This window comes from Vespa crabro, chromosome 1, assembly GCF_910589235.1.
Source record: "Vespa crabro chromosome 1, iyVesCrab1.2, whole genome shotgun sequence".
Taxonomy (NCBI): domain Eukaryota; kingdom Metazoa; phylum Arthropoda; class Insecta; order Hymenoptera; family Vespidae; genus Vespa; species Vespa crabro.
In genome coordinates, this window is record NC_060955.1 from 8,594,505 (window position 1) to 8,615,062 (window position 20,558).

Consider the following 20,558-nt stretch of genomic DNA (forward strand, 5'->3'; position numbering starts at 1 on the left):
TTATTAGTCAAAAGATTATCAGTCTTCCCCTTCTTTATAATGAGAAAGAGATCTCATTCGATGATAATTGTAGTTACACGGAGTAAAAGAAACTACTGTGTCAAGAAAAGACGCTCTCACGTCATTTAATTCTTATCGTGTTTGGAAGCAATCTACATGCTCCACTTTAAATGAACCATTTTGTCGGATATGCTTACGGATAAAATTCAAAACGTAGAAATTGTGTATTGTGAAGATAAAATTACGCTTCTTAATGCAATTCAAATTTCTATTTATTTATATATCAAACGTGAATAAAGAAGATTTAACATGGATATGAAGCCCTTATTTATATTCTTTATTTCGTTAACGTTTGCTCTTGGAATTGAGGAATTAAAACTTTTACAAATTGTAAGACAATTTTTGTTTAATTTTTACATTATACATACATACATACATATATATATATATATTGTATATATATATATACAATACATACATACATACATATATATATATATATATATATTGTATATATATATATTATGCTTCAGATCTTTATGCACAAACAATATGTACCATATCAAGATATTATGAGAAATAACATGACACTACTGTCTAATAATTTTCCATACCATTATATTAATTCAATGACGAAGGATATACCCAAGGTGAGATTTTCGTCATCGGAAACTAGTTATATAAAAATACTGCATTCTACTTTATAGATAATGCTAAATATAAAGATTACACTAATTAAATGTTAATAGATTGGTAAAATGAATATGTACAACCTCGGGGCATATTTACGTCGAAGGTACGACAAATTCTTAGGTGACGTCTATACAAGCAAAATCATGAAAATGCGTACTACAGAATTTCCGTTGTCACAAATATCAGCAGAACTTGTTAATGCTGCACTTTGGCCACCATCGGAATTACAAAAATGGAACAATGATTTGAATTGGCAACCAGTACCCTTTGGTTTGTAAAAGATAATTACGTAAATATAAACAAAATCTTTTTATTCGCTCTCTCTCTCTCTCTCTCTCTTTATATATATATATATATATATACACATATATATCAATCTAAAAATATAATAATATCTGTAGAATATACAAGGATAGAGGAAGATACATTGTTCTTAGGCACTTACTGTCCACGTTTTAAAATAGAAGAACTAAAAGCAGAAAAGGAAATGCAAAAAATAATATTGCATCATACACCTTTATTCTATTACGTTTCCAATCATACAGGCACAAAAATAACTAAACCATCTGACATTGAATATTTATACAATATTTTAAAAACAAAAGTAAGATCTATAATATACCTATTTAAAATATAACAATAATAAATAATAAACAAATTAATTATAGGTTGCCTATAATTTATCGATACCACATTGGGCAAATGAAACATTTCCGGATGGAGAAATGTATAACGTAATGTTATTGCAATATGATTTACTATCAAAAACAACTATTCAAAAACAACTCAATGGCGGGACATTTTTAAAAGAAATTATCATAAACGCATTAAAATATATTCAAGGAAATATAACGGAAGATAGAAAGATTATGATGTATAGCGGTGATGATAGAAATGTTGTGGGAATTTTAAAAGCAATGAATCTATGGTCACCACATATACCATCTGAAGCAACTTCGCTTATTTTCGAACTGTATTTTAACAATGTTACATCTAAATATGGAATAAAGGTGAGAATATTTTGTTTGTTTAACATATTATTAGTATATTTTATATAAAAAATTCAATAATCAATTTGGGAACAAAAATAATTTAAAAATCACAGAATTATGTTAATGGACAAAGCTAGTAAAATATAATACTTTTAAAAGTGTAACCTCAATTTTTACTTACAACATAAATTATTCTGAAACTATTTTATTGTTAAAAAATATATCTTTGTTTCAGATAAATTATTATACGGGTATTCATAAAGAAAATATTTTTCTGACCCTTCCACAGTGTTCTATAATTTGTCCTTTAGACATATTTTCAAAAATTGTCTTTAATACTATACCAGTCAATGAAGAATTGTTATGCCAATGGACAAATGATTCTTTACATACAGATATAACTTCAGAAAATAATGCCAGTAATCTCAACTTCCATAAATGGATAAATATTATATTACTGTTAATTTTAGTAAGTATGATGTATAAATAATTTTATAAAACATACATGTATCTAAATATAATATAAATCATATTTTAAATAAGTCAAATATATATAATAAGTCCCATTTTTCTTATTTTTGAACAATATAACAAAATGAAATTCTTTCAATAATTTATTTACTATATATTTCTTATTATTAAATTCACATCTGTACAAAAATAATAAATATATTATGTAACCAATATGAGATATAGTTGTCGTGATTTTTTTGCTAATAATGGAATATCATTTATGTAAGTCATTGTAAAAGCTTCTAAACTATTTGCCCATTTTTTTATGTTTTTCTGTTCTTTTGTCTTCTCATCACAAACTTGATCTATGTTCCATTGCTTGAGCCAAAGACTTGTTACTGATGGTATAATATTGTGTTCAGTATTGTTTTTGTTACTACGAATGATAATTGTATATTTTTGCAAACAAATACTTAAAGCATATAAAATAAGATGTACTATATTAATTGCATTATGAATACCATATGATCTTTTCTTAAATATATTCTTTAAAGTAATTTGAACATCATCTAATTTTTTAATAAGAAAATCAATGATTTCATTACAAATATATGGAGAATTACAAAATTCTAAAATAATAGATATATGATATATTTGTAATGTTGCCTGAAAGAATAAATTACACATTTACTGATTATTTACAAAAAAGAAATCCATGTGATAAGAATATAAATTATGTTTAATTTACTTTATTAAAATTTGTAACTTGATATATTTGCTCTAATATATCTTGTATTGCTTGTAAAACTACACGACCACATACATCAGATTTCATTTCTAATCTAAAAATATTTGAGAAATTTAATATTGCATCTAGAGCTTCCTTTTCTAATGTATCAATCCAATATTTTCGTTTCAAATATTCTTTAACTATGTTCTCATTTTTGAAAACCCTTAAAATTATTTGTATTGATTTTATGACAATATCATTTGTTTCCAATCTTCTAAGAGTAAAATTTACCCATCTAGTCGAAATATTTCCTTTTGTATACTTTGACTTTTTTCTCGATATATCTTCTATTTCTAATTTCCGTTTTTTCTGTAGATATTTGTTGCATATTTCTTCATTAATACTATTAGAAATAACAACGGAATCTTGATCAATATTTAAAGTATCATATGCACTATCGTGTTTTTCAGAAGTATTACTTTTATTATAATTTAAAAAATCATTTCCTAAACTAATTAAATCTGGTGTTACGAAATGTTCTTGATATGTTTTATTCAAATTCTCTGAATTTATTGTTAATTCTTCATCTGACTCTGGAATGATCAAATTTTCAGGTACACATTCATCTATTGTGTATAAATTATTCCACCTTTGAGGAGTTAAAGGATCTGATAGGTCTTCTATATTATTTATATTTGTACAATTTTCCTTTTCTTTGTACAATTCTTTTAAATCATGTCCATTGGAATCATACCATGATTTAGAAGATTTTAATGAGTCCATATTATTACATTCTTTATTAGAATGAATAGGACTAGTACAGATCATTTTTTTCTTATAATTTCCTTGCAACTTAGAAAGGGATAAATCTATAATATTTTTGTTCTTTTTATTTCAAATAATTTTGCTTTTTAAAATTGAAACAAACAAGCATAAAAAGAAGATAAAATAGAATAAACAATTAAATGAATACCATTTAAATGAATACCATTTATATGTGACAAAGATTGTACAACATTATGCTTAGGAATTTTCGTAGATACATTGAATATCATGTTATATTCTTCAACAGGAATTTCATGCATTCTTATTGCAACTGATTTTAACCAAACTATAGCTTGAAGAAAACTTAAATCTGCTTTGCATTTTATTAGTGGACTAAGAGTTATATCATCCACTGATTTCATCAAATTCTTTGATATTTCAAAAATATGTTTACAATAAGAACAAATTGAGAGAAATAAATCGTTTTTTTCTGCATACAATTGTTTTTCCAGTCTTAATATATTTAATTCTATTAATAAGTCTTCTAATACAGGTGAACATATTTCTTCATCTGTATGCGTGACACTAAAATAAGTACGATCTAAAAAATATTTATTATTAGAAAAGAATGTAGATTTTTTCTTTCTTTTTATTTGTATATGACATATTACATGTTTAGATAATATAAATTTTTAAAGTTATTACATGTAACAATATACATAATAATATGGTATTTATATAATTACCAGAATCATAAGAGTTTTGATTTGTATCATAATTTTGTACCTGTTCTAAAGCTTCTAAAATTTTATTTTTGGACTTAACATGTTCATCGTCTAATTCATTTCTCTATAGTCATAAAATCATTAAAGTTGTTTATTTAGTTTTTTATATATTTTTAAAAATCAACAAATATACCTTATCTGAGATTTTTCTTGTAAAAATCTTTGCTTCGCGTTGCATTCTTTTTCATATGGTATTTTATTTTTGCGTATATCAATTAAAACAAATGCATAATATAGGTTTATGCAACAATAAATAAATTATATAATAAATTGACATTTTGTTTACATCTATTTAATTATGTTATTCATACATTACGATAAATCACAAAATCTTTATTCGGAAAACTTCCCTCCATATTTCATAATTGATACCATTAAATACAAAATTGAAATATGTTTTATTTAAGTTGACTATCCTGTCTAGAGCCAAGATTATAACCTTTACAATCCCAATTCTATTTGACCAATACCCGGTGCTTGCATCGATAGTATTTAAGAAGGGCAGCGTGAAAGCATTTTGATTTAGATTTTATAGAATAAAACAATTTATAACATAAAAAAATGAATTCAATATCTGCTAATTCGTTAACAGGAGCGGAAAAAAGTGAACTCATGGAACAAGTTAAACAACAAATTGCTGTTGCTAATGCACAAGAATTATTAACGGTACAATTATACAATATTTTTCTTTTCAAATTTACAAATTATATTTAAATTAAAAGTATGTTTAATAATATTTTTACAGAAAATGATTGAAAAATGTTTTAAAAAATGTATTATCAAACCAGGTACATCATTAGATAGTACAGAACAGGTAACAGCATTCATCATTTTATTATAATTTCTAAAGATTATTTTATATATATGTAATTTTTAACGAATACGATTAATTAATATTTTTTGTGAATGATAAAATCTAAAATTTATTTTATTCTATCAATCAATAGCTATTTTCAGTCATAATTCTCAATGTTTTTATATATAATTTGATATAATTAATATTATACTTCATATCTCATATTAAAATTAATATTCAATGATTAATATTTTTAAAGAATGTTTTTGATATTATCTTTCTAATTTAAAAATGTATTATTTATGAAATTTCAGAAATGTGTGGCTATGTGTATGGACAGATATATGGATGCATTTCATCTTGTATTTAAAGCATATAGTAATCGTTTACAACGAGAACGCAATAGAATGTAAATATATGATATAATATAAATAAATTGTTTTTTGTTGTGTACATTATAGCTCATTGAATGATCGATAGGGTAAATCTATACATTTGTATAAAGTTGCTAAATACAGATAATATGTTATACTTCTTTACAAAGGTAGAACTTTTGTAACAAATAGTTAAATAATTCATTTTTCCATAAATTTATAAAACCTATGAAACTTTTATACCTCAAAATATAAAAATAAATAAGACTAATGTGAAATGAATTTTTTTTTAATTAATTTGATTAAGTTTATGTAATCAAAAATGAAATTTTTTATCTATGATCTAACTACATTAATTTCCAAAAATTTATAAACTTATTATTGTACAAGTGAAAATATATATAATTATATGGATGAATAATTAACAAATATTCAATTCCTTTTATATAATATATATACATGCCAAACAAAATGTATTTTAATTAAAATAAGTAGACAAATTTTTAATACAAATATTAAAAGGGTATTATAAAAAACATCTAACAATTGCAAAAGAGAAAAATTTTTATAAAATAAATAACATATACATGAGTATCGTTACATCATAGTTGAAAATCATAAATAACTAACATAGGTGTTTTGTAAAATCCACAATTCCACAGTATCTATTTGCATTGTTTATAATTAACCATACACACTAAAAGGCACGATATAGCTACCAATATTTCAACGTGGTTACAAGATGATCATCTGCAATTACATAAGATATAGTATGAATGATATACACACACACACACACATATAAATTATAATATATATATATATATATATATATATATATATATATATATATAATACTTTATTTGATGAACTTTAAGATTGTGGGTTGTGAATAATTATTTCAAGTAGACATGGAATAATTTGTTTAAACAAAATATTAAACATGTGCGTATGTAAATCTGATACATTAATATACATACACAAAGTGGTCTAAAACTATAAAAGCATAATAATAGATGTCTTTAAACGAACCTTAGATGATGATGATGAAGATGATGATGACAGTCATAATAATAATAATAATAATAATAATAATTAAAAAAAAAAAAATAGTAGTAGTAATAGTAGTAGTAGTAAGAGTTGTAATAGTAATAGTAGTAGTAGTAGTAGTAGTAGTAGTAGTAGTAGTAGTAGTAGTAGTAGTAGTAGTAGTAGCAGTAGTAGTAGTAGTAGTAGTAGTAGTAATAGTAATAGTAAAATAATTTATGAACAAAAATCTTATAAAGGAAAATATATAAAAGATATCCAATCTTTTATAAATTATATGTTATATAACTTATATTGTACTAGTACAATTATAGATCGACTATAATTTGATTCTGCAATAAGAATGTAAGTATATATGCATTATTTTACAGCATCAATAAACTTTTTATCAACCCTTCTATATTTTAAGAATTTCAATAAGATCATTATTAGTTTTATTTGTTTTATGTATTAAAAAATATATTGAAGAATTGACAGATTTCAATATGGAATTATTATTTTGTAAAATATAGCTTAATACGGATAAATATAAGTTCAGGAAAGAAAGTATAAGCTATTCGATATTAAAACAGAAAATATGCAGTTGCAAACTTCGTTAATATTGAGTTGTTGTACTATTAATCATTATATACTATCTTCAAAATAAAATCATTATAACAGATACTTATATTGTGTATTAAATCCTTCTGAGAATTGTTTTCAACATCTATTTTAAATAAAATCTGATGCTGTAATAATTTAATGATAATTATAGATTATTTAAATCGCATAGTCTTTCATAAAATATAATGAAAATGCTATTGTATAGATATATTCTCTAAACCTAATGAACGAACAAAAAATTATCTTAATAACAATAATGGAATGTATTTATTTCTTATATTTTATAAAATGTGGGAATGTTCAAACCAGTCCTGAATTTTTTCATAAAACTGTATACCATACTGATAACAAGATGTAACCACGCTGATTGGCCAGGAACACACCTGATTTAATGATCATACTGGGATAAATGTCGATTCAGACTAAGAGATTTGTTACACAGTATCATATGATTTTATATAATAATTTTACTAATAACATTTCTAATGAAAATCAAGAAAACATAAAAATAATATATATCAATGTACAAAAAACTAGTGTACATGAAGTTTGTAAAAATTTTTGTATACATTTTTAATAATTTAATTACCATAAATTTATACATGGTACATATTATACAAGCACACAATCTCTTCGTCTGAATGAATTATGCCATTTAGCATATGTGATATTATCAGATTTTAGCTGTTAATGAAAATTCTTTTGTAAAGATAGCAAGTTATGTGTTTTTACAAAAGGATTTTGATTTGTCAAGCATCCTGTCAATCCATTTTGAATTGTACTCAATTATTGCATCATACATAGAATGAACTTTTCCATATTAAATATTTTTCATTGTATTGGATTGCCCAAAAATTAAGATCCTACCCTACAACTTTTGTTAATTACTAATCTCTTGCAAACAGTGTTGCTAGAAGATAGATAAGCACCTAAATTTTCTTGGACAGTTTCAACCTTTATAAATTATTTTAGTTTCAAATATTTAGCACCATTATTATCAAAAAAATAATTTGACGGATTTTTTTAGGCAATCCATTATTAGACGGATGGTTTACTGATATCATAGATATCGCAGCATCTATGTTTAGTGAAATGAGGTAATGAATCATATTCAGTCATAAAATTAGACTCAAGAATTTTTCTGTCAAGCACAAAAGGGTAAAATACTAAGATATTCCTTTAAAAAATTAATCTAGTTACTAATTGACTATAACTCAATTAATAGTTCCCTGGTCCTTGAAATATAACACTTATGTAAGTTGTTTATAAGGATAATAATACTAGGCACATACGTATAACATAGAAGGAAAATTGCCTCATACTATGTACCTATTGAATCTTCTACTATTGCAATATTAAAATCTATGTTCATTTTAACAATTCATGGCAAATTACATATTTATATATGAAGTAAAAAGATCATTTCATATATGTCACATAAGACATAGATACTTTTTATGATAATGTTAACATTAATGGCTAATTATGTTTCCCAAAATGATGTGATCAGTTTAGAAATGAAGATTCAGCTCTTCAAAATACTGTCAGTCTTAAAACGATGCAAAAAGTACTTTGTAATTATCAGTCATTTTACTAAATTCCCATCCTCCCAAATTTATACTTATTAACAAGATTGAAAGATTCTATACATTTAGCAGTTGTTAAAGAAATGTAAACAATTTTTTATGCTGTTAGTAGCCGATTGAGAAGCTGAATTTTATGAAAATATAGACATAGATTAAATATTTGTTAATAGTTTCAATATATTGATTTCTATTACTTCGTTTCATTTTTACTGTATTCACTTCAAAAAGTATATGGATCGGTCATAAACTTAAATATTTCCTTTTTTTATAATAAAAATTACATTTCCCTCTTAAATCTATAAAATGTAGAAAAATACATCATTTAATCTATATAAAATAGAGAAATGCAATGAATAGAAAAATGCTCATGAAGGCATTTTCCTTCCATGATTTTTGCAGCGCGATTTATAAGTATTTAGCCATAGCTGGCAGTGCCTTATTAAAAACTGCAAAATAAATCCAGTAAGTTTCTCAATTTACAATAATCAGCATAGTCTTACTCATGATGCCTTAGTATAGGATATCAGTCCCCAAAAGCAGTATCTCCTGTACTCTAGCTTGCTATGCAACAGAATAACATTCTTATCGTTATAAAAGCAACTACAATGTGAGAAACAATTAACAAAATTATAATTGAACAAAGTGCTTAAGATTCTTAACAGAATCTTACGATAATATCAGTAAAGATTATATCTCATTTCTATAATTTGTAGTAATACCCGTTGTGAAATTTGAAACCTTTTCATCCTTTTCATTTATATTCACACCCTGAAGCTGAAATGGAATTATTCTAAGTAAGAATATTTCCTTGTAAGAAGTTCATCTTACAAATAATCAGTTTGTATAAAAATAACTCTTGTAGATGTATTAATAACATACTGATATATACACTCCTTTTTTATGAAAAATATAATAATATACAACAATAGCATACATATTACTTATCATAAAAAAGGAGTATTAGATTATTATATAATGCTTTATAGGAATATTAGAATTATATATAATGCTCATGATAAATGTTTTTTTTTCTCTAAAAAAGATCATGTCATTTACCATTAATTTTTATCTTGAAAATGAATACTAACCATCTATTAATGTACTTAAAAATATTTTGATACATCTGTATTTAGTTTACTTACGCACGAAGTACTACTCAGTATTTCATCAGTTTCTTCTATTTCTTCACTAATGTCTTCACTATGAGTACTCTGAATTGTATCTTCTTTTTTGACATGTACTTGCACAGAACTGTCCAATTCTTGTAATTCTTTAGATGGACTCTGTTCATTAAAACTACCTGATGCAGATGACACAAAATCTTCTTCATAATTGTCAACATTATCTACTGCTAAAGTCAAACATTAAAAATAATCATTTTATGAATATAATAAATATATATGCAATATATATGCATTTACATATCTTTTGTATCAATGAGAAATAATGTATTATCTTTTTTATTTCTCCTTACCAAATCCAACATCCATTAATTCTTTTATATCATTTATATTTGTCTTTTTTCCGTTTAATGGTGGTAGATCAAATATAGAACCAGACTTATCTAAAGGTGATGAAGATTCAGCTTTATGTACATTACCAACATTGTCTCTTTTTTCATCAACAATAATTTCTTCAAAGTAAATAGCTTTTCCAAAGTTACATTCTATATTAATCTCTTTTTTATTTTGTACATTATTCATAATATGTAGTTCTTTATTATTTATACTATTTTGTTTTGTAACATCCACATTTTGATTTTTTTGCATTTCAGATACTATAGATTCATCAAACGTAATTAAAGGTCCTCCTTTATTGTACATATCAATTTGACCAGATGCAATTGTGGCAGTTTCTTTTATTGTATGATTTATTACTTCGTATGTATCAATTTTTTTTGTAGGACTTTTATCAGAGTGTATATTGTTCCCTTTATCATTAATATCATCTTTGTCAGTTATGTTGTCAAAAACTATTATATTTTCCCTGAGAGAATTCTTTTCTTTATCATGTGACTCATCTAATAAATCATTATGTAATGTTTGTATATTTTTCTTTTTGTCAGTTATTGTCACATTTATTGGAATACTAGTGCTTTGTTCAGAGAAACTTCCTAGTTTCTCAGAAGAATCATTGTCATTTGATAATGATTCAGTATGTAACATCTTTGGTACAGGAACTTCAAAGGTTGCATTTGCAAAATTTGTTGACGTTTCATTTGTTTTATTATGTTTACTGTCATTGAATTCCACCTGTAAAAACCATATACAAGGTGATAAAAGAAGTACATAATTATTATTAAAATACATTAAACTAAATACCTTTTGTGTTATGTTACAGATGTTGATATTATTCTTTAAAATCTCTCCAAGTAATGGCTCAGATGAATTTATACCTAATTCTTCACATAATTTGTTTCTACCGACATAGTTATATTCTTTTCCAATATATGTCTCTGGATCATATACAGATATAGTATAATCCAAACCAAAATATTCTAGGAACTCCCTAACCAATGAAAATAGTAATTTTCCTTCGGAATTAGCCAGGTACTGTTTTACTGTTTTGTTGAGGAGTGGTTCTGGATTCTAAAAAAAATATAAATTTTTCGATTTTTAACTTTGTAATTTTTTTTTATACGCTTAAATATCTGGGTGCTTAAATGTTCACTATTCTCACAAAAAGCTCATAAAATTTTCTATTGGAAAATAAAATATAATTCATATTTAATATAACATTATTCTTACCTACCATTACAGATTCCTGTTCCTCCAGAGCTAAAAACACGCTAGCCCTTAATTCAGCCTACAAAATCACAAACAAATTCTAAAACATAAGACTGACATAAAAAATATTAAATTGTAGACATGGTCTGTATAACCTATATAATCATAAAGAAATTCTAAGACATAAGAATGACATAAAAGATATTAAATTGTAGGCATGGTCTATATAACCTATATAAAACTACGTTTCTTATTATCCTAATCTTACCCGGACTTTTGCGAGAACACCATTATTTTCAAGAGTTTGTACCACTAAATCTCGTAATTCAGTATCTTCCTCCATGGAAATGTTACTGTCTATCATGATTACAAATAAAAATTGTTTCTCTAAACACTCAAGACACGTAAATGTTTACGCTTTCCATCATGTGTCCTCTTTCGCAACACGTACGGCTGATGGTATTATAACGGAGGGGAAGAAACAACTCCCATCGTTTCCTTGAACAGTTTGATTAATAAATAAATCCTTCAGATGGCGCATATTTTATCATTTTACTTACCTTCTTCAGACTTCGTCTATAACATTTTTTAATAAAAAAAAAAATTTGTTTTTTTCAAATGTTAGATATAGTTAATCTTAAATAATTAGGGTTTCATCGTATAGTTGCTAAATAAAAAAAAATATCATTATCTTATATTTCTTTATCGATAGTTTCTAATTACCAATTCTTTCAATATCATCAATTTAAATGTGGTGCATAAATTTTCGATATTACCTTACTTATAAAGAAAATATATTTTAGATGGCACTAAAAACTAGGTTGGTAGGTGCTGCCATCTACATATATACATGTCAAAATATTTATTTTCACCCATTCGGAAAACAATAGATGAAATTCTTCAATTTCTTGAATTTACATTTACTGATCATGTTATATAGAATTGTTTTTTTTTCTGAGTAGAAATATTCAGTTAAAATTATCGCATATATTTTATGTCAATCAATTAATGAAAAATGAGTGAAAGTGACGATGAACTATCATTATGTCCTACGACAATATCCGCACTTCAAGAATTTCTCGAAGAAAAAGAAAAGAGAAAAAAGCAGTTGACTGATGTGTTTCAGTCAAATCTATTATTAGATGTATCATTTGAAGAAGATTGGGTAATCAATCAAAAACTTCAAGACAAGCCATTTTATATGTTGAAAATTTCTTATAACTTTTAGGATTATCATATTTTATTATTATATTTTAGCAATTAAGTCAGTTTTGGTATGATGAAAACACAACAAATACAATTGTTAAAGGTGCTATAAATTCTACACCTATAGATGGAAAAATAGCATTAATTTCTTGTCCAACTTTATATACAGAACTAAAAAAAACTTGCAACAAAAGACAAGGTATATTTTTTTATTACATGTATATTAAATTATATATTAAGAATATAAAAATAAGTAAAGATATTTATCTATTCTTTGCAGTGATTCTTTTAGAATATGACCCTCGTTTCACAGTATTTGGATCAGACTTTATACCATATGATTATAAATTTCCTTTAAATGTACCTAGAAATTTATATAATATTTTTGATTTAGTCATAGCAGATCCTCCTTTTTTATCTGATGAATGTCTAACAAAAATTGCTGTGACGATAAAATTATTGTCGAAGAAAAAAATGGTACTTTGTACAGGTATTAAATTATATTATAATTATTTTATATTTAAGAAGAAAACTATATACAATCTATTTTTATTTTATCTATGTAGGTGCAGTTATGATAAATTTAGTTGAAAGATTACTAGATGCCAAAAAATGTAATTTCATACCAAAGCATAAAAATAATTTAGCTAATGAATTTTACTGTTATTCAAACTTTGACTTTGATGAAATGCTGAAATAAAATAAAATGTTTTACGTAAAGTTTTATAATTAATTTGCATTTTAGTTTTCCTATTTCTTCAAAATACTTTAATATTTTATTCTTTGTTATCAAAGAAATTTTATTTTCGATATATTTAACCTTATTTTATTAATATTATAGATTCTATATGACATTTCTAAGTTAAAATTTATTTTTCTTCATAAATAGCAGAATTTAATAAAACTAGAAATTATATTGATCTATATAAACCCATGGAATATCATTGTCAGTTAACTTGTCATTTAAGATTTATGTTCATATATATATATATATAAAATCATAGATTACGAGACATAGTTTTACATAAAATTTAACTAATTAACTTGTTTTATATTTTCCTAATAATATTAAGAAAATTACTCTATTTATTAATATTATAAAATATGTATGTACATATATAGAAATTGCACAAAGTTGGATATAAAAGATCGTAGACAAAATCGGTTGTTTCATTAGATGTTATTCCTTTCCATGCTTGATATGGATGGCATATGTGATTTCAAATAATTTTTCATTTTAACATTGTTTTCAAATAGATTTGAAATGATCCAACAATATTAATATTCTACTTATTACAATTATTATTAATCAAAAGGGGGAAAGAACAATTTTAAGAAACTGATATTGCCTAAAAAATGTATGTATAACGATCTATCAAACATTTCTATTACAAAAATTTTTAGATAATTATGTGTGTGTGTTAATATGTAATATATATTTATATTACTAGATGTTATTGTATAAGAGTTTGATAAGCGAATGATTTTTAATTCTTTTATTATTTTATTAGATTACATGTATCTTTTGAAGTGAATAGTCATCATAAAATGGAAAAACAGGCTCATATCTATGTTGTTGCTAAAAATTTATAATCAAAATAATCAGTATGCTTCTGCATCATACTGTTTTCAAAGTTTATGCTATTTAAAATTAAATATTATATTTATAAGATATAAAAGTGATACATTATATTTTTAAGTCATTAATATATTTTTTTCATTATTATTATATATATTTAAGTATATGTTCTAATGCAAATAACTGGATCTTGTGATAAATCTCTAAAAGAATGTATTGGTCATTATGAATACATCGATTTAGAATTGCCTTTTAGAGAGAAAAAGAATTAGTTTTTCATATTGACTATTTTAGGGCTATTATTAACATTCTTCAAAGTTTTTGTAAGGGATATAAATGCATGATTTTTTTGTTATAATAATGTAATTTAACAATATTTATATGAGAATTATAATATATAATTTTAATTCATAGAAATGCTGTTTAAAACAATATTTAAGTTCATAAACTGATCTTAAAACTTTAAGAAAATAGATTTTAGAAAAAACTTTGAGGATCAAAAATTATGAGGAATTCAATAGAACTATAAAAAACTGGATTACTTAAAATAATTAATAAAAAATATAAGTAAAAAAATGCTGATACTATTGTTCAAGAAAAATTGGCAGAATACGATAATGTACTTGAAAATAATAAATAATTAGAAGGGATACTTCAAAATGGAATTGCTAATGTATTAAATCCTTTAGAGACAGAATTTTACAACATTCCAATGAAACTTAAAAGAATATAAAAACTTCATTAATTTAATTTCAGATTCAAGGTATTTTGGAAAGTATATTAGCAAATTATATTATTCTCTTATTAATGAATTATGAATGCGCTTTACTAAAAGATTTGATATTAATAAGGATAATCACACCACTAATTTGTATTATTATTAGTAGTTATATATAATTAGAACATATTTTTAGAAATTATTTCTCTTATTGATTAAATGCAGTATATAAAGGAGAATTAAAAAAGCGAGACTTAATATGTTTCGTAATAAGAAATTATATAAAAAATAACTGATTAAAATTTTGTAAATTGTATATTTTCAAAAAAATTCTTAAGTATTCATTGAAACTTATGGGCAAATAATTATAGTATATTGCAAAATTATTTTTATTATTCATATAAAACTCCTATCTATTATATAAAATTTTAGATAGTCTTTCTTATATTTAATACTTAATATTTATACGTTAATGGCAATGATGATGAAAATATGTTAATAGAATGATAATGATAATAAGATTGTCAATGATAATGAGTTCATTTAGCAACAATTTGTTTCCATGTTGCTATGAACAGTAACAGGTGCTAAAATATAATGTGTAGATCCTAAATTTGTTGTAGGTGCTGGTAAACTATTAGATCGTTTCGTATTATTTAATTCGACATTAGAACCAACAATTAACATTGGTTCTGTAAATATCTGTTGTTCTGAATCATCATGAGGTGTCATAGTACTGTAACCATGATCACTATCCCCACCAGGTCTTTTGTAATTAGTTGAAACCCTATAAGGTGATATAGGTGCAATAGCATCTCTTATAAAAGAATCTAAATTGTGCTTTGTTTGGTCAGGTTCTAAAGGTTCTACATCACCTTCTAAATGTGTCATATGTAATACGTCAGGTGAAATTTGCACATGCAAACATTGATGTTCCAAATCTGATTGCATAGAGTGCAATCTATAACAACACAATGTAATACCCAAAATTAAAATAAAAACAAGTATGCCACCTGCAACTGGTCCTACTGACGAAAATTCGCGAACTACAATTTCTTCTATTGATTGAGAATCTGTAAATATAAAAATGAAATATATATATATATATATACATACACACAAACATACATACACACATTATTATATGTATTAATTTAGTCCATATATAAATTTTTATAAATATTATATAATCATTGCTTACCATGAGTTTCATCATTGTAAGGCACTGGAGCTCCAAAAATGCCTTTAAAACATGCAAACACATCAGAACAAAATGGAATTTGCAAAGAAGTTACTCCATCAATATCCATATAACACCATTGACAGCCTACAATACCCAGACATTCCCCTTCTGTTTTATATACTTTACAATCAAAAGAAGGACAGGACTTTATATTTAAATGATGTGACCAAGAATGTGATAAATGTATAGTTTGTTCAGATGGAGGTGGACATGCCTCTAAATTAATTTTATGCTGTACACAACTTGAAGAATACAATGAACATTCGCATGGACATTCACATTCAGTTTGTTCCATTCTCCTACAGTTTAAACATAAACGATCTGTCTGGAAAATAAATATACACAAAATAAAAAATATGTATATAAAAATCATTTAGTTAAAAATATTATATACTTACTGTGCTACATGGACAAAAAGCTCTTAAAGAATTGCATGTAACATTAACAACACCAAGAAATATATTGGTATTGGGTATTGCAGCTATTTGATATTTTATACAATGTTCTCCATGCACTGTATTTGTTAAGACTTCTTGTAAGGATGTGTTAAAATGATAATATCTTTGTACAGTACCATCCAAGTAACTAGCACATGTCTTCTTTTTTACAAAATATTCTTGATTTAATATATCATTAGCAATTAATTGCTCCTTATGTGTTAAATGTTGTTGTTCAACTTTACTCATTGGTTGTAATAATGATGGATGAGATACTAAATAACCCATATCATCCATTAAAAAACACTTTATTGTTGAATCCTTACAAAATGGAAACATTTCTATAAGAAGTCTAGAAATATATCCCATTGTAACATCCATAGACATTACCGCCATAACTGCATTATCATTATTTTGTCCATACTTTGAATGTTGAATTGAATGACTCAAAGTTACAACATAGCCTGAACCGCCAGCATCTAAATATGGTCCAGTAAAAACAATCTTTCCTGGATATTTTAAAGCTTTTCCATACCAAATTCTACGCTTTGGATCTAAACCAGAATCTATAATTATTCCTGGAAATACTTCTAAAGCACCACTAGTAGTACCAATAATATATCTAGAATGATAAATTGTATATATAATTCAAAAAAAAACATTAATATAAAATATGTGTGTAAATGTACCTTCTAATAACAAATTCATTAATTGAACTTTCTATATGTCTTTCTTTAAAATGTTCTAAAGCTTTGCTTAGCGTAACCACATCTGGTCTCACAGAATGATGTAAACCTGGATTAGCCAACAATCCAGTCAAATCTTTTATGTATGCCATATAACTTTGTACAATTACACCTGAATTTGTCTCTAGTAATTTAAGTTGTTCCATAGGAGACTGGAAACACCATGGTGAAAGATATACTACTCCACTAGCTAAACATTTAATTTAATATAAAATTATAAAATATTATATATATAATATATAAGATGAATAAATGAACAAATATTGTATTTTTCTTACATAATGCTATGATGTTATTTTGATGGACACATAATACATCTTTGTTGATAGTACCATGTGATATAAGATCAAGGGAATGATATAACAAATTTGTAGGTAATGTTGGTATATTTTTTATAATAGACATTGTTACGTCTTCATTCACAGATACTAAGCATAGTATTAAATCTTTATAAGTTAAATGTTTCCACATATATATTTTCTGTAATAAGAAAATATGATATAATTTATTTTATTTATGAAATATTAATTTAATATAATACCTTTTTACTTTCATTTATTTGAACGTCAATAAGACCTTCATTTTTTTCAATCATTATTGCTGCAACTTCACTGCTTATATTTTCAATATCTTGTAAATATACTTTTATTGGTTGCTCTGTTATCATTTCCATTCGTGGGAAATCTTTATGGATCCAAACTACTTCTTTGCTATCAAACAATATACCATAAGCTTCTGAACCAATGTTAAGATATGTTAAATCATCTAGAAAATCTTTTAATGTCACATCTAGATACAATAGTGTAACATTTGTGATTAATCCAATAGACGTAGACATCATTTTACTATATGGTTCAAAGTATGGATCTGAGAGGTAATATTCCTTTATCTCATTATGAGAACATTTTATACCAGAAAATAATCTAGATATTTCAAATCCAAGCACATTTTGAGTTGGAAGAGTTATAATACTATCATTTTTCAATGTATCTTTAATACTGATATATTTTCCATGATCTATAAGAAATCATTTTTAGTATAAATTTATATAATACATGGATATTAAATATATGAAATTATAATATACCTGAAAGAACAAGTATAGTTCTCCAATATGCATTTAATTGCATTGCTGATATTTTATTAAAAATCTCATATGCATTTGATGGATCTTGTAAAGTATTAGTCAAATGCAAAAGAATTACTTCTCCTTGTAGATTTTGTGTTAAAACCTTCAAATCTATATTTATAGTCTGATTGGTACCTACAATATTTTTAATTTAATTATTGTATCATATTATTAATTTAGTTATCTATTTTAATTCTTCTACCTTTTTTAGTAAGACTATCTATATGACGTCCTAGTTGATATTTATTAATATCAGTTGCCTTTACAAGACCATCTTTACAATATACAAAACCATTTCCAGCAAGACCAATGGCGGTAACATAATCTTTCTCAGATAGCATATCAATTACAGTTTTAGCAGTAATTTGAATCAAGATAAGCTCTTCTTCAGATATAAAGGTACCATGTTCTAATAATAAAATGATATTTTTTGCTGAGCAATGTTGAGATAACAATAATGGTCCAATATTATGTACTAAACTAGGTGGACCACATATTCTTCCTGGTGGATATAATGGTAAGACATGTAAATTTTTCCATCCTTGATCTTTTAATTTTGCAGTTAATTCTGGAATATTCACAAGTACATATTTTATTTATCTATACTCTTTTAAAATTTGATATTACATACCTGTTGTAATTTCAGAGCATATATCCAATGCTTCATTCTGAGTACTTTTTATATTGTTTCTTTTATCGGAATAAATAGAATACATTCGTTTTTTTAATAAAATAAGCTCTATAATTCGATTACTTTTTTGTAAGAGATCAACATGAGACAATAATTTGTTGTTTAATTTTTGTACTAACATATTCAATGTATTTTCTAAATTATTGGTGATATTTGAAAATTCCAAATTGTCAAGTACTTCTAAAAAAGTTGGTATACCAAGTTCCTCATTGGCAATAGAAAGGAATACATTAGACAATTGTACAACAATATCATGTAAACATGTTTCATTCAAAGGTTCAACATTCATTTGTTTACGTTCAGATGTATCTAATTGGCAATTGACATTTGTATTTCTATTATCATTTCCATGCACTAATACTATTATAGTGTAGAATAAACATAAAAATGTTGTCAAATCCATTTCTCAAGGCCTCTTTTGCCAATTAAATGTAATTATTTTAATAATAAATTCATTAATCCTTTTTCTTTCCAATAATATTTCTTCATATTGGCTACACATAATTATAAAATAAACATATTTGCAAATTATGATTTTGTTGTGCATATTAATAACAGTATGTATATGAAAGACATAATATTACAATACATCAATTAGAAAACCAAAAAAATAAACACGTCTATTCTTGCCACCAAACTATTGTAAACTAAGAACGCACGCTTTAGGGTCAAATTCAGTCAATTCAGAAGGAGAACAAAAGAAAAAGAAAAATAGATAAAGATATGTTAGGTAGTATGTCATAAAATTACATTTTCATTATAAAATAGTACACATATTGGCTTATTTAATAAAAGATAAATTTTAAAATATTCAAGTCAAAATACATAATATCACTTATTATTAATTGGTATACGACGAGTATATCATAGAAGAAGAAATTACCAAAGATGTTTTCCAGGAAAATAAAAATAAAATTCTGTAAAATCACCAATCAGATTCTCTATATAAGAAGAAATTTGAAGAACTGAGATGCAAAGAATAAGTACTTGAAAGAAGCGTTCTTTTATAGGGAATTCTCTAAAAAATCATAAAAAATTCAAATGAAACTTTCAACAATAACTGTCGATAAAACAATATGATTTGCTTTCGTTTTTTATCTTTTCTTTACTTTTTTTGAAATTACGAGTTAATTGAATTTATAAATTAATATCATAATCTAATATATTAACTCTGCCGGTCAAAAAATAAATAATTCTTGGTTTTCACCATAGACGGCTATAACATTTGTTATTATATGGTGCATCTGTGACAAGATCTT

General features: G+C 24.8%; 6 protein-coding genes across 10 annotated transcripts; 3 read left to right on the top strand and 3 right to left on the bottom strand.

Annotated features, from left to right (window-relative positions):
- The first annotated feature begins 92 nt into the window (after nucleotides 1-92).
- LOC124432688 (venom acid phosphatase Acph-1-like) lies at nucleotides 93-2,233 on the top strand. The gene is made up of 6 exons (XM_046981784.1): nucleotides 93-390; nucleotides 534-650; nucleotides 750-963; nucleotides 1,095-1,297; nucleotides 1,362-1,703; nucleotides 1,921-2,233. Exons 1-6 carry the CDS (start codon nucleotides 310-312, stop codon nucleotides 2,173-2,175), a joined length of 1,212 nt encoding a protein of 403 aa, XP_046837740.1. The 5' UTR covers nucleotides 93-309; the 3' UTR covers nucleotides 2,176-2,233.
- A 1,542-nt stretch (nucleotides 2,234-3,775) lies between these two features.
- On the bottom strand, nucleotides 3,776-4,692 carry LOC124432679. The gene is made up of 3 exons (XM_046981757.1): nucleotides 4,552-4,692; nucleotides 4,380-4,482; nucleotides 3,776-4,234 (listed from the first exon to the last, which is right to left on the bottom strand). The coding sequence occupies exons 1-3, from the start codon at nucleotides 4,594-4,596 to the stop codon at nucleotides 3,780-3,782; spliced, it is 603 nt and encodes a 200-aa protein (XP_046837713.1). The 5' UTR covers nucleotides 4,597-4,692; the 3' UTR covers nucleotides 3,776-3,779.
- Nucleotides 4,693-4,843: 151 nt separating this feature from the next.
- Nucleotides 4,844-5,667, top strand: LOC124432680 (mitochondrial import inner membrane translocase subunit Tim13-like). Its single transcript, XM_046981759.1, has 3 exons — nucleotides 4,844-5,084; nucleotides 5,164-5,232; nucleotides 5,529-5,667. Exons 1-3 carry the CDS (start codon nucleotides 4,980-4,982, stop codon nucleotides 5,625-5,627), a joined length of 273 nt encoding a protein of 90 aa, XP_046837715.1. The 5' UTR covers nucleotides 4,844-4,979; the 3' UTR covers nucleotides 5,628-5,667.
- A 467-nt stretch (nucleotides 5,668-6,134) lies between these two features.
- Nucleotides 6,135-12,048, bottom strand: LOC124432675 (centrosomal protein 43-like). 5 transcript variants are annotated; one of them, XM_046981747.1, is made up of 6 exons: nucleotides 11,819-12,048; nucleotides 11,576-11,629; nucleotides 11,146-11,412; nucleotides 10,299-11,076; nucleotides 9,967-10,175; nucleotides 6,135-6,338 (listed from the first exon to the last, which is right to left on the bottom strand). In XM_046981747.1, exons 1-6 carry the CDS (start codon nucleotides 11,912-11,914, stop codon nucleotides 6,324-6,326), a joined length of 1,419 nt encoding a protein of 472 aa, XP_046837703.1. In that variant the 5' UTR covers nucleotides 11,915-12,048; the 3' UTR covers nucleotides 6,135-6,323. The 5 variants fall into 5 exon arrangements, with proteins under 5 accessions (XP_046837703.1, XP_046837701.1, XP_046837702.1 ...); XM_046981745.1 differs by lacking the exon at nucleotides 6,135-6,338 and adding an exon at nucleotides 7,478-9,598 and having other exon boundaries at nucleotides 9,967-10,172; XM_046981746.1 differs by lacking the exon at nucleotides 6,135-6,338 and adding an exon at nucleotides 7,478-9,385.
- Nucleotides 12,049-12,373: 325 nt separating this feature from the next.
- On the top strand, nucleotides 12,374-13,476 carry LOC124432678 (EEF1A lysine methyltransferase 1). Its single transcript, XM_046981756.1, has 4 exons — nucleotides 12,374-12,715; nucleotides 12,808-12,955; nucleotides 13,037-13,246; nucleotides 13,323-13,476. The coding sequence occupies exons 1-4, from the start codon at nucleotides 12,566-12,568 to the stop codon at nucleotides 13,454-13,456; spliced, it is 642 nt and encodes a 213-aa protein (XP_046837712.1). The 5' UTR covers nucleotides 12,374-12,565; the 3' UTR covers nucleotides 13,457-13,476.
- A 129-nt stretch (nucleotides 13,477-13,605) lies between these two features.
- On the bottom strand, nucleotides 13,606-20,297 carry LOC124432674 (VWFA and cache domain-containing protein 1). Its single transcript, XM_046981742.1, has 10 exons — nucleotides 20,183-20,297; nucleotides 19,240-19,793; nucleotides 18,811-19,176; nucleotides 18,567-18,743; nucleotides 18,021-18,496; nucleotides 17,758-17,959; nucleotides 17,423-17,669; nucleotides 16,695-17,355; nucleotides 16,255-16,621; nucleotides 13,606-16,126 (listed from the first exon to the last, which is right to left on the bottom strand). Exons 2-10 carry the CDS (start codon nucleotides 19,700-19,702, stop codon nucleotides 15,597-15,599), a joined length of 3,489 nt encoding a protein of 1,162 aa, XP_046837698.1. The 5' UTR covers nucleotides 19,703-19,793; nucleotides 20,183-20,297; the 3' UTR covers nucleotides 13,606-15,596.
- Nucleotides 20,298-20,558: the final 261 nt, after the last annotated feature.

Coding starts and splice junctions, on each gene's coding strand:
- LOC124432688 (XM_046981784.1), top strand. CDS start 310: ATGGATATGAAGCCCTTATTTATATTCTTTATTTCGTTAACGTTTGCT. Junction 651..749: donor TGACGAAGGATATACCCAAG/GTGAGATTTTCG, acceptor AAATGTTAATAG/ATTGGTAAAATGAATATGTA. Junction 964..1,094: donor TTGGCAACCAGTACCCTTTG/GTTTGTAAAAGA, acceptor TAATATCTGTAG/AATATACAAGGATAGAGGAA.
- LOC124432679 (XM_046981757.1), bottom strand. CDS start 4,596: ATGCAACGCGAAGCAAAGATTTTTACAAGAAAAATCTCAGATAAG. Junction 4,483..4,551: donor CAAGAAAAATCTCAGATAAG/GTATATTTGTTG, acceptor TTATGACTATAG/AGAAATGAATTAGACGATGA. Junction 4,235..4,379: donor TCAAAACTCTTATGATTCTG/GTAATTATATAA, acceptor AATATTTTTTAG/ATCGTACTTATTTTAGTGTC.
- LOC124432680 (XM_046981759.1), top strand. CDS start 4,980: ATGAATTCAATATCTGCTAATTCGTTAACAGGAGCGGAAAAAAGTGAA. Junction 5,085..5,163: donor ATGCACAAGAATTATTAACG/GTACAATTATAC, acceptor ATATTTTTACAG/AAAATGATTGAAAAATGTTT. Junction 5,233..5,528: donor CATTAGATAGTACAGAACAG/GTAACAGCATTC, acceptor ATGAAATTTCAG/AAATGTGTGGCTATGTGTAT.
- LOC124432675 (XM_046981743.1), bottom strand. CDS start 11,914: ATGATAGACAGTAACATTTCCATGGAGGAAGATACTGAATTACGAGAT. Junction 11,413..11,575: donor AGGAACAGGAATCTGTAATG/GTAGGTAAGAAT, acceptor TATTTTTTTTAG/AATCCAGAACCACTCCTCAA. Junction 10,176..10,298: donor ATTAATGGATGTTGGATTTG/GTAAGGAGAAAT, acceptor GTTTGACTTTAG/CAGTAGATAATGTTGACAAT.
- LOC124432678 (XM_046981756.1), top strand. CDS start 12,566: ATGAGTGAAAGTGACGATGAACTATCATTATGTCCTACGACAATATCC. Junction 12,716..12,807: donor TATCATTTGAAGAAGATTGG/GTAATCAATCAA, acceptor ATTATATTTTAG/CAATTAAGTCAGTTTTGGTA. Junction 12,956..13,036: donor AACTTGCAACAAAAGACAAG/GTATATTTTTTT, acceptor TATTCTTTGCAG/TGATTCTTTTAGAATATGAC.
- LOC124432674 (XM_046981742.1), bottom strand. CDS start 19,702: ATGGATTTGACAACATTTTTATGTTTATTCTACACTATAATAGTATTA. Junction 19,177..19,239: donor ATGCTCTGAAATTACAACAG/GTATGTAATATC, acceptor TGAATATTCCAG/AATTAACTGCAAAATTAAAA. Junction 18,497..18,566: donor AACTATACTTGTTCTTTCAG/GTATATTATAAT, acceptor GATTTCTTATAG/ATCATGGAAAATATATCAGT.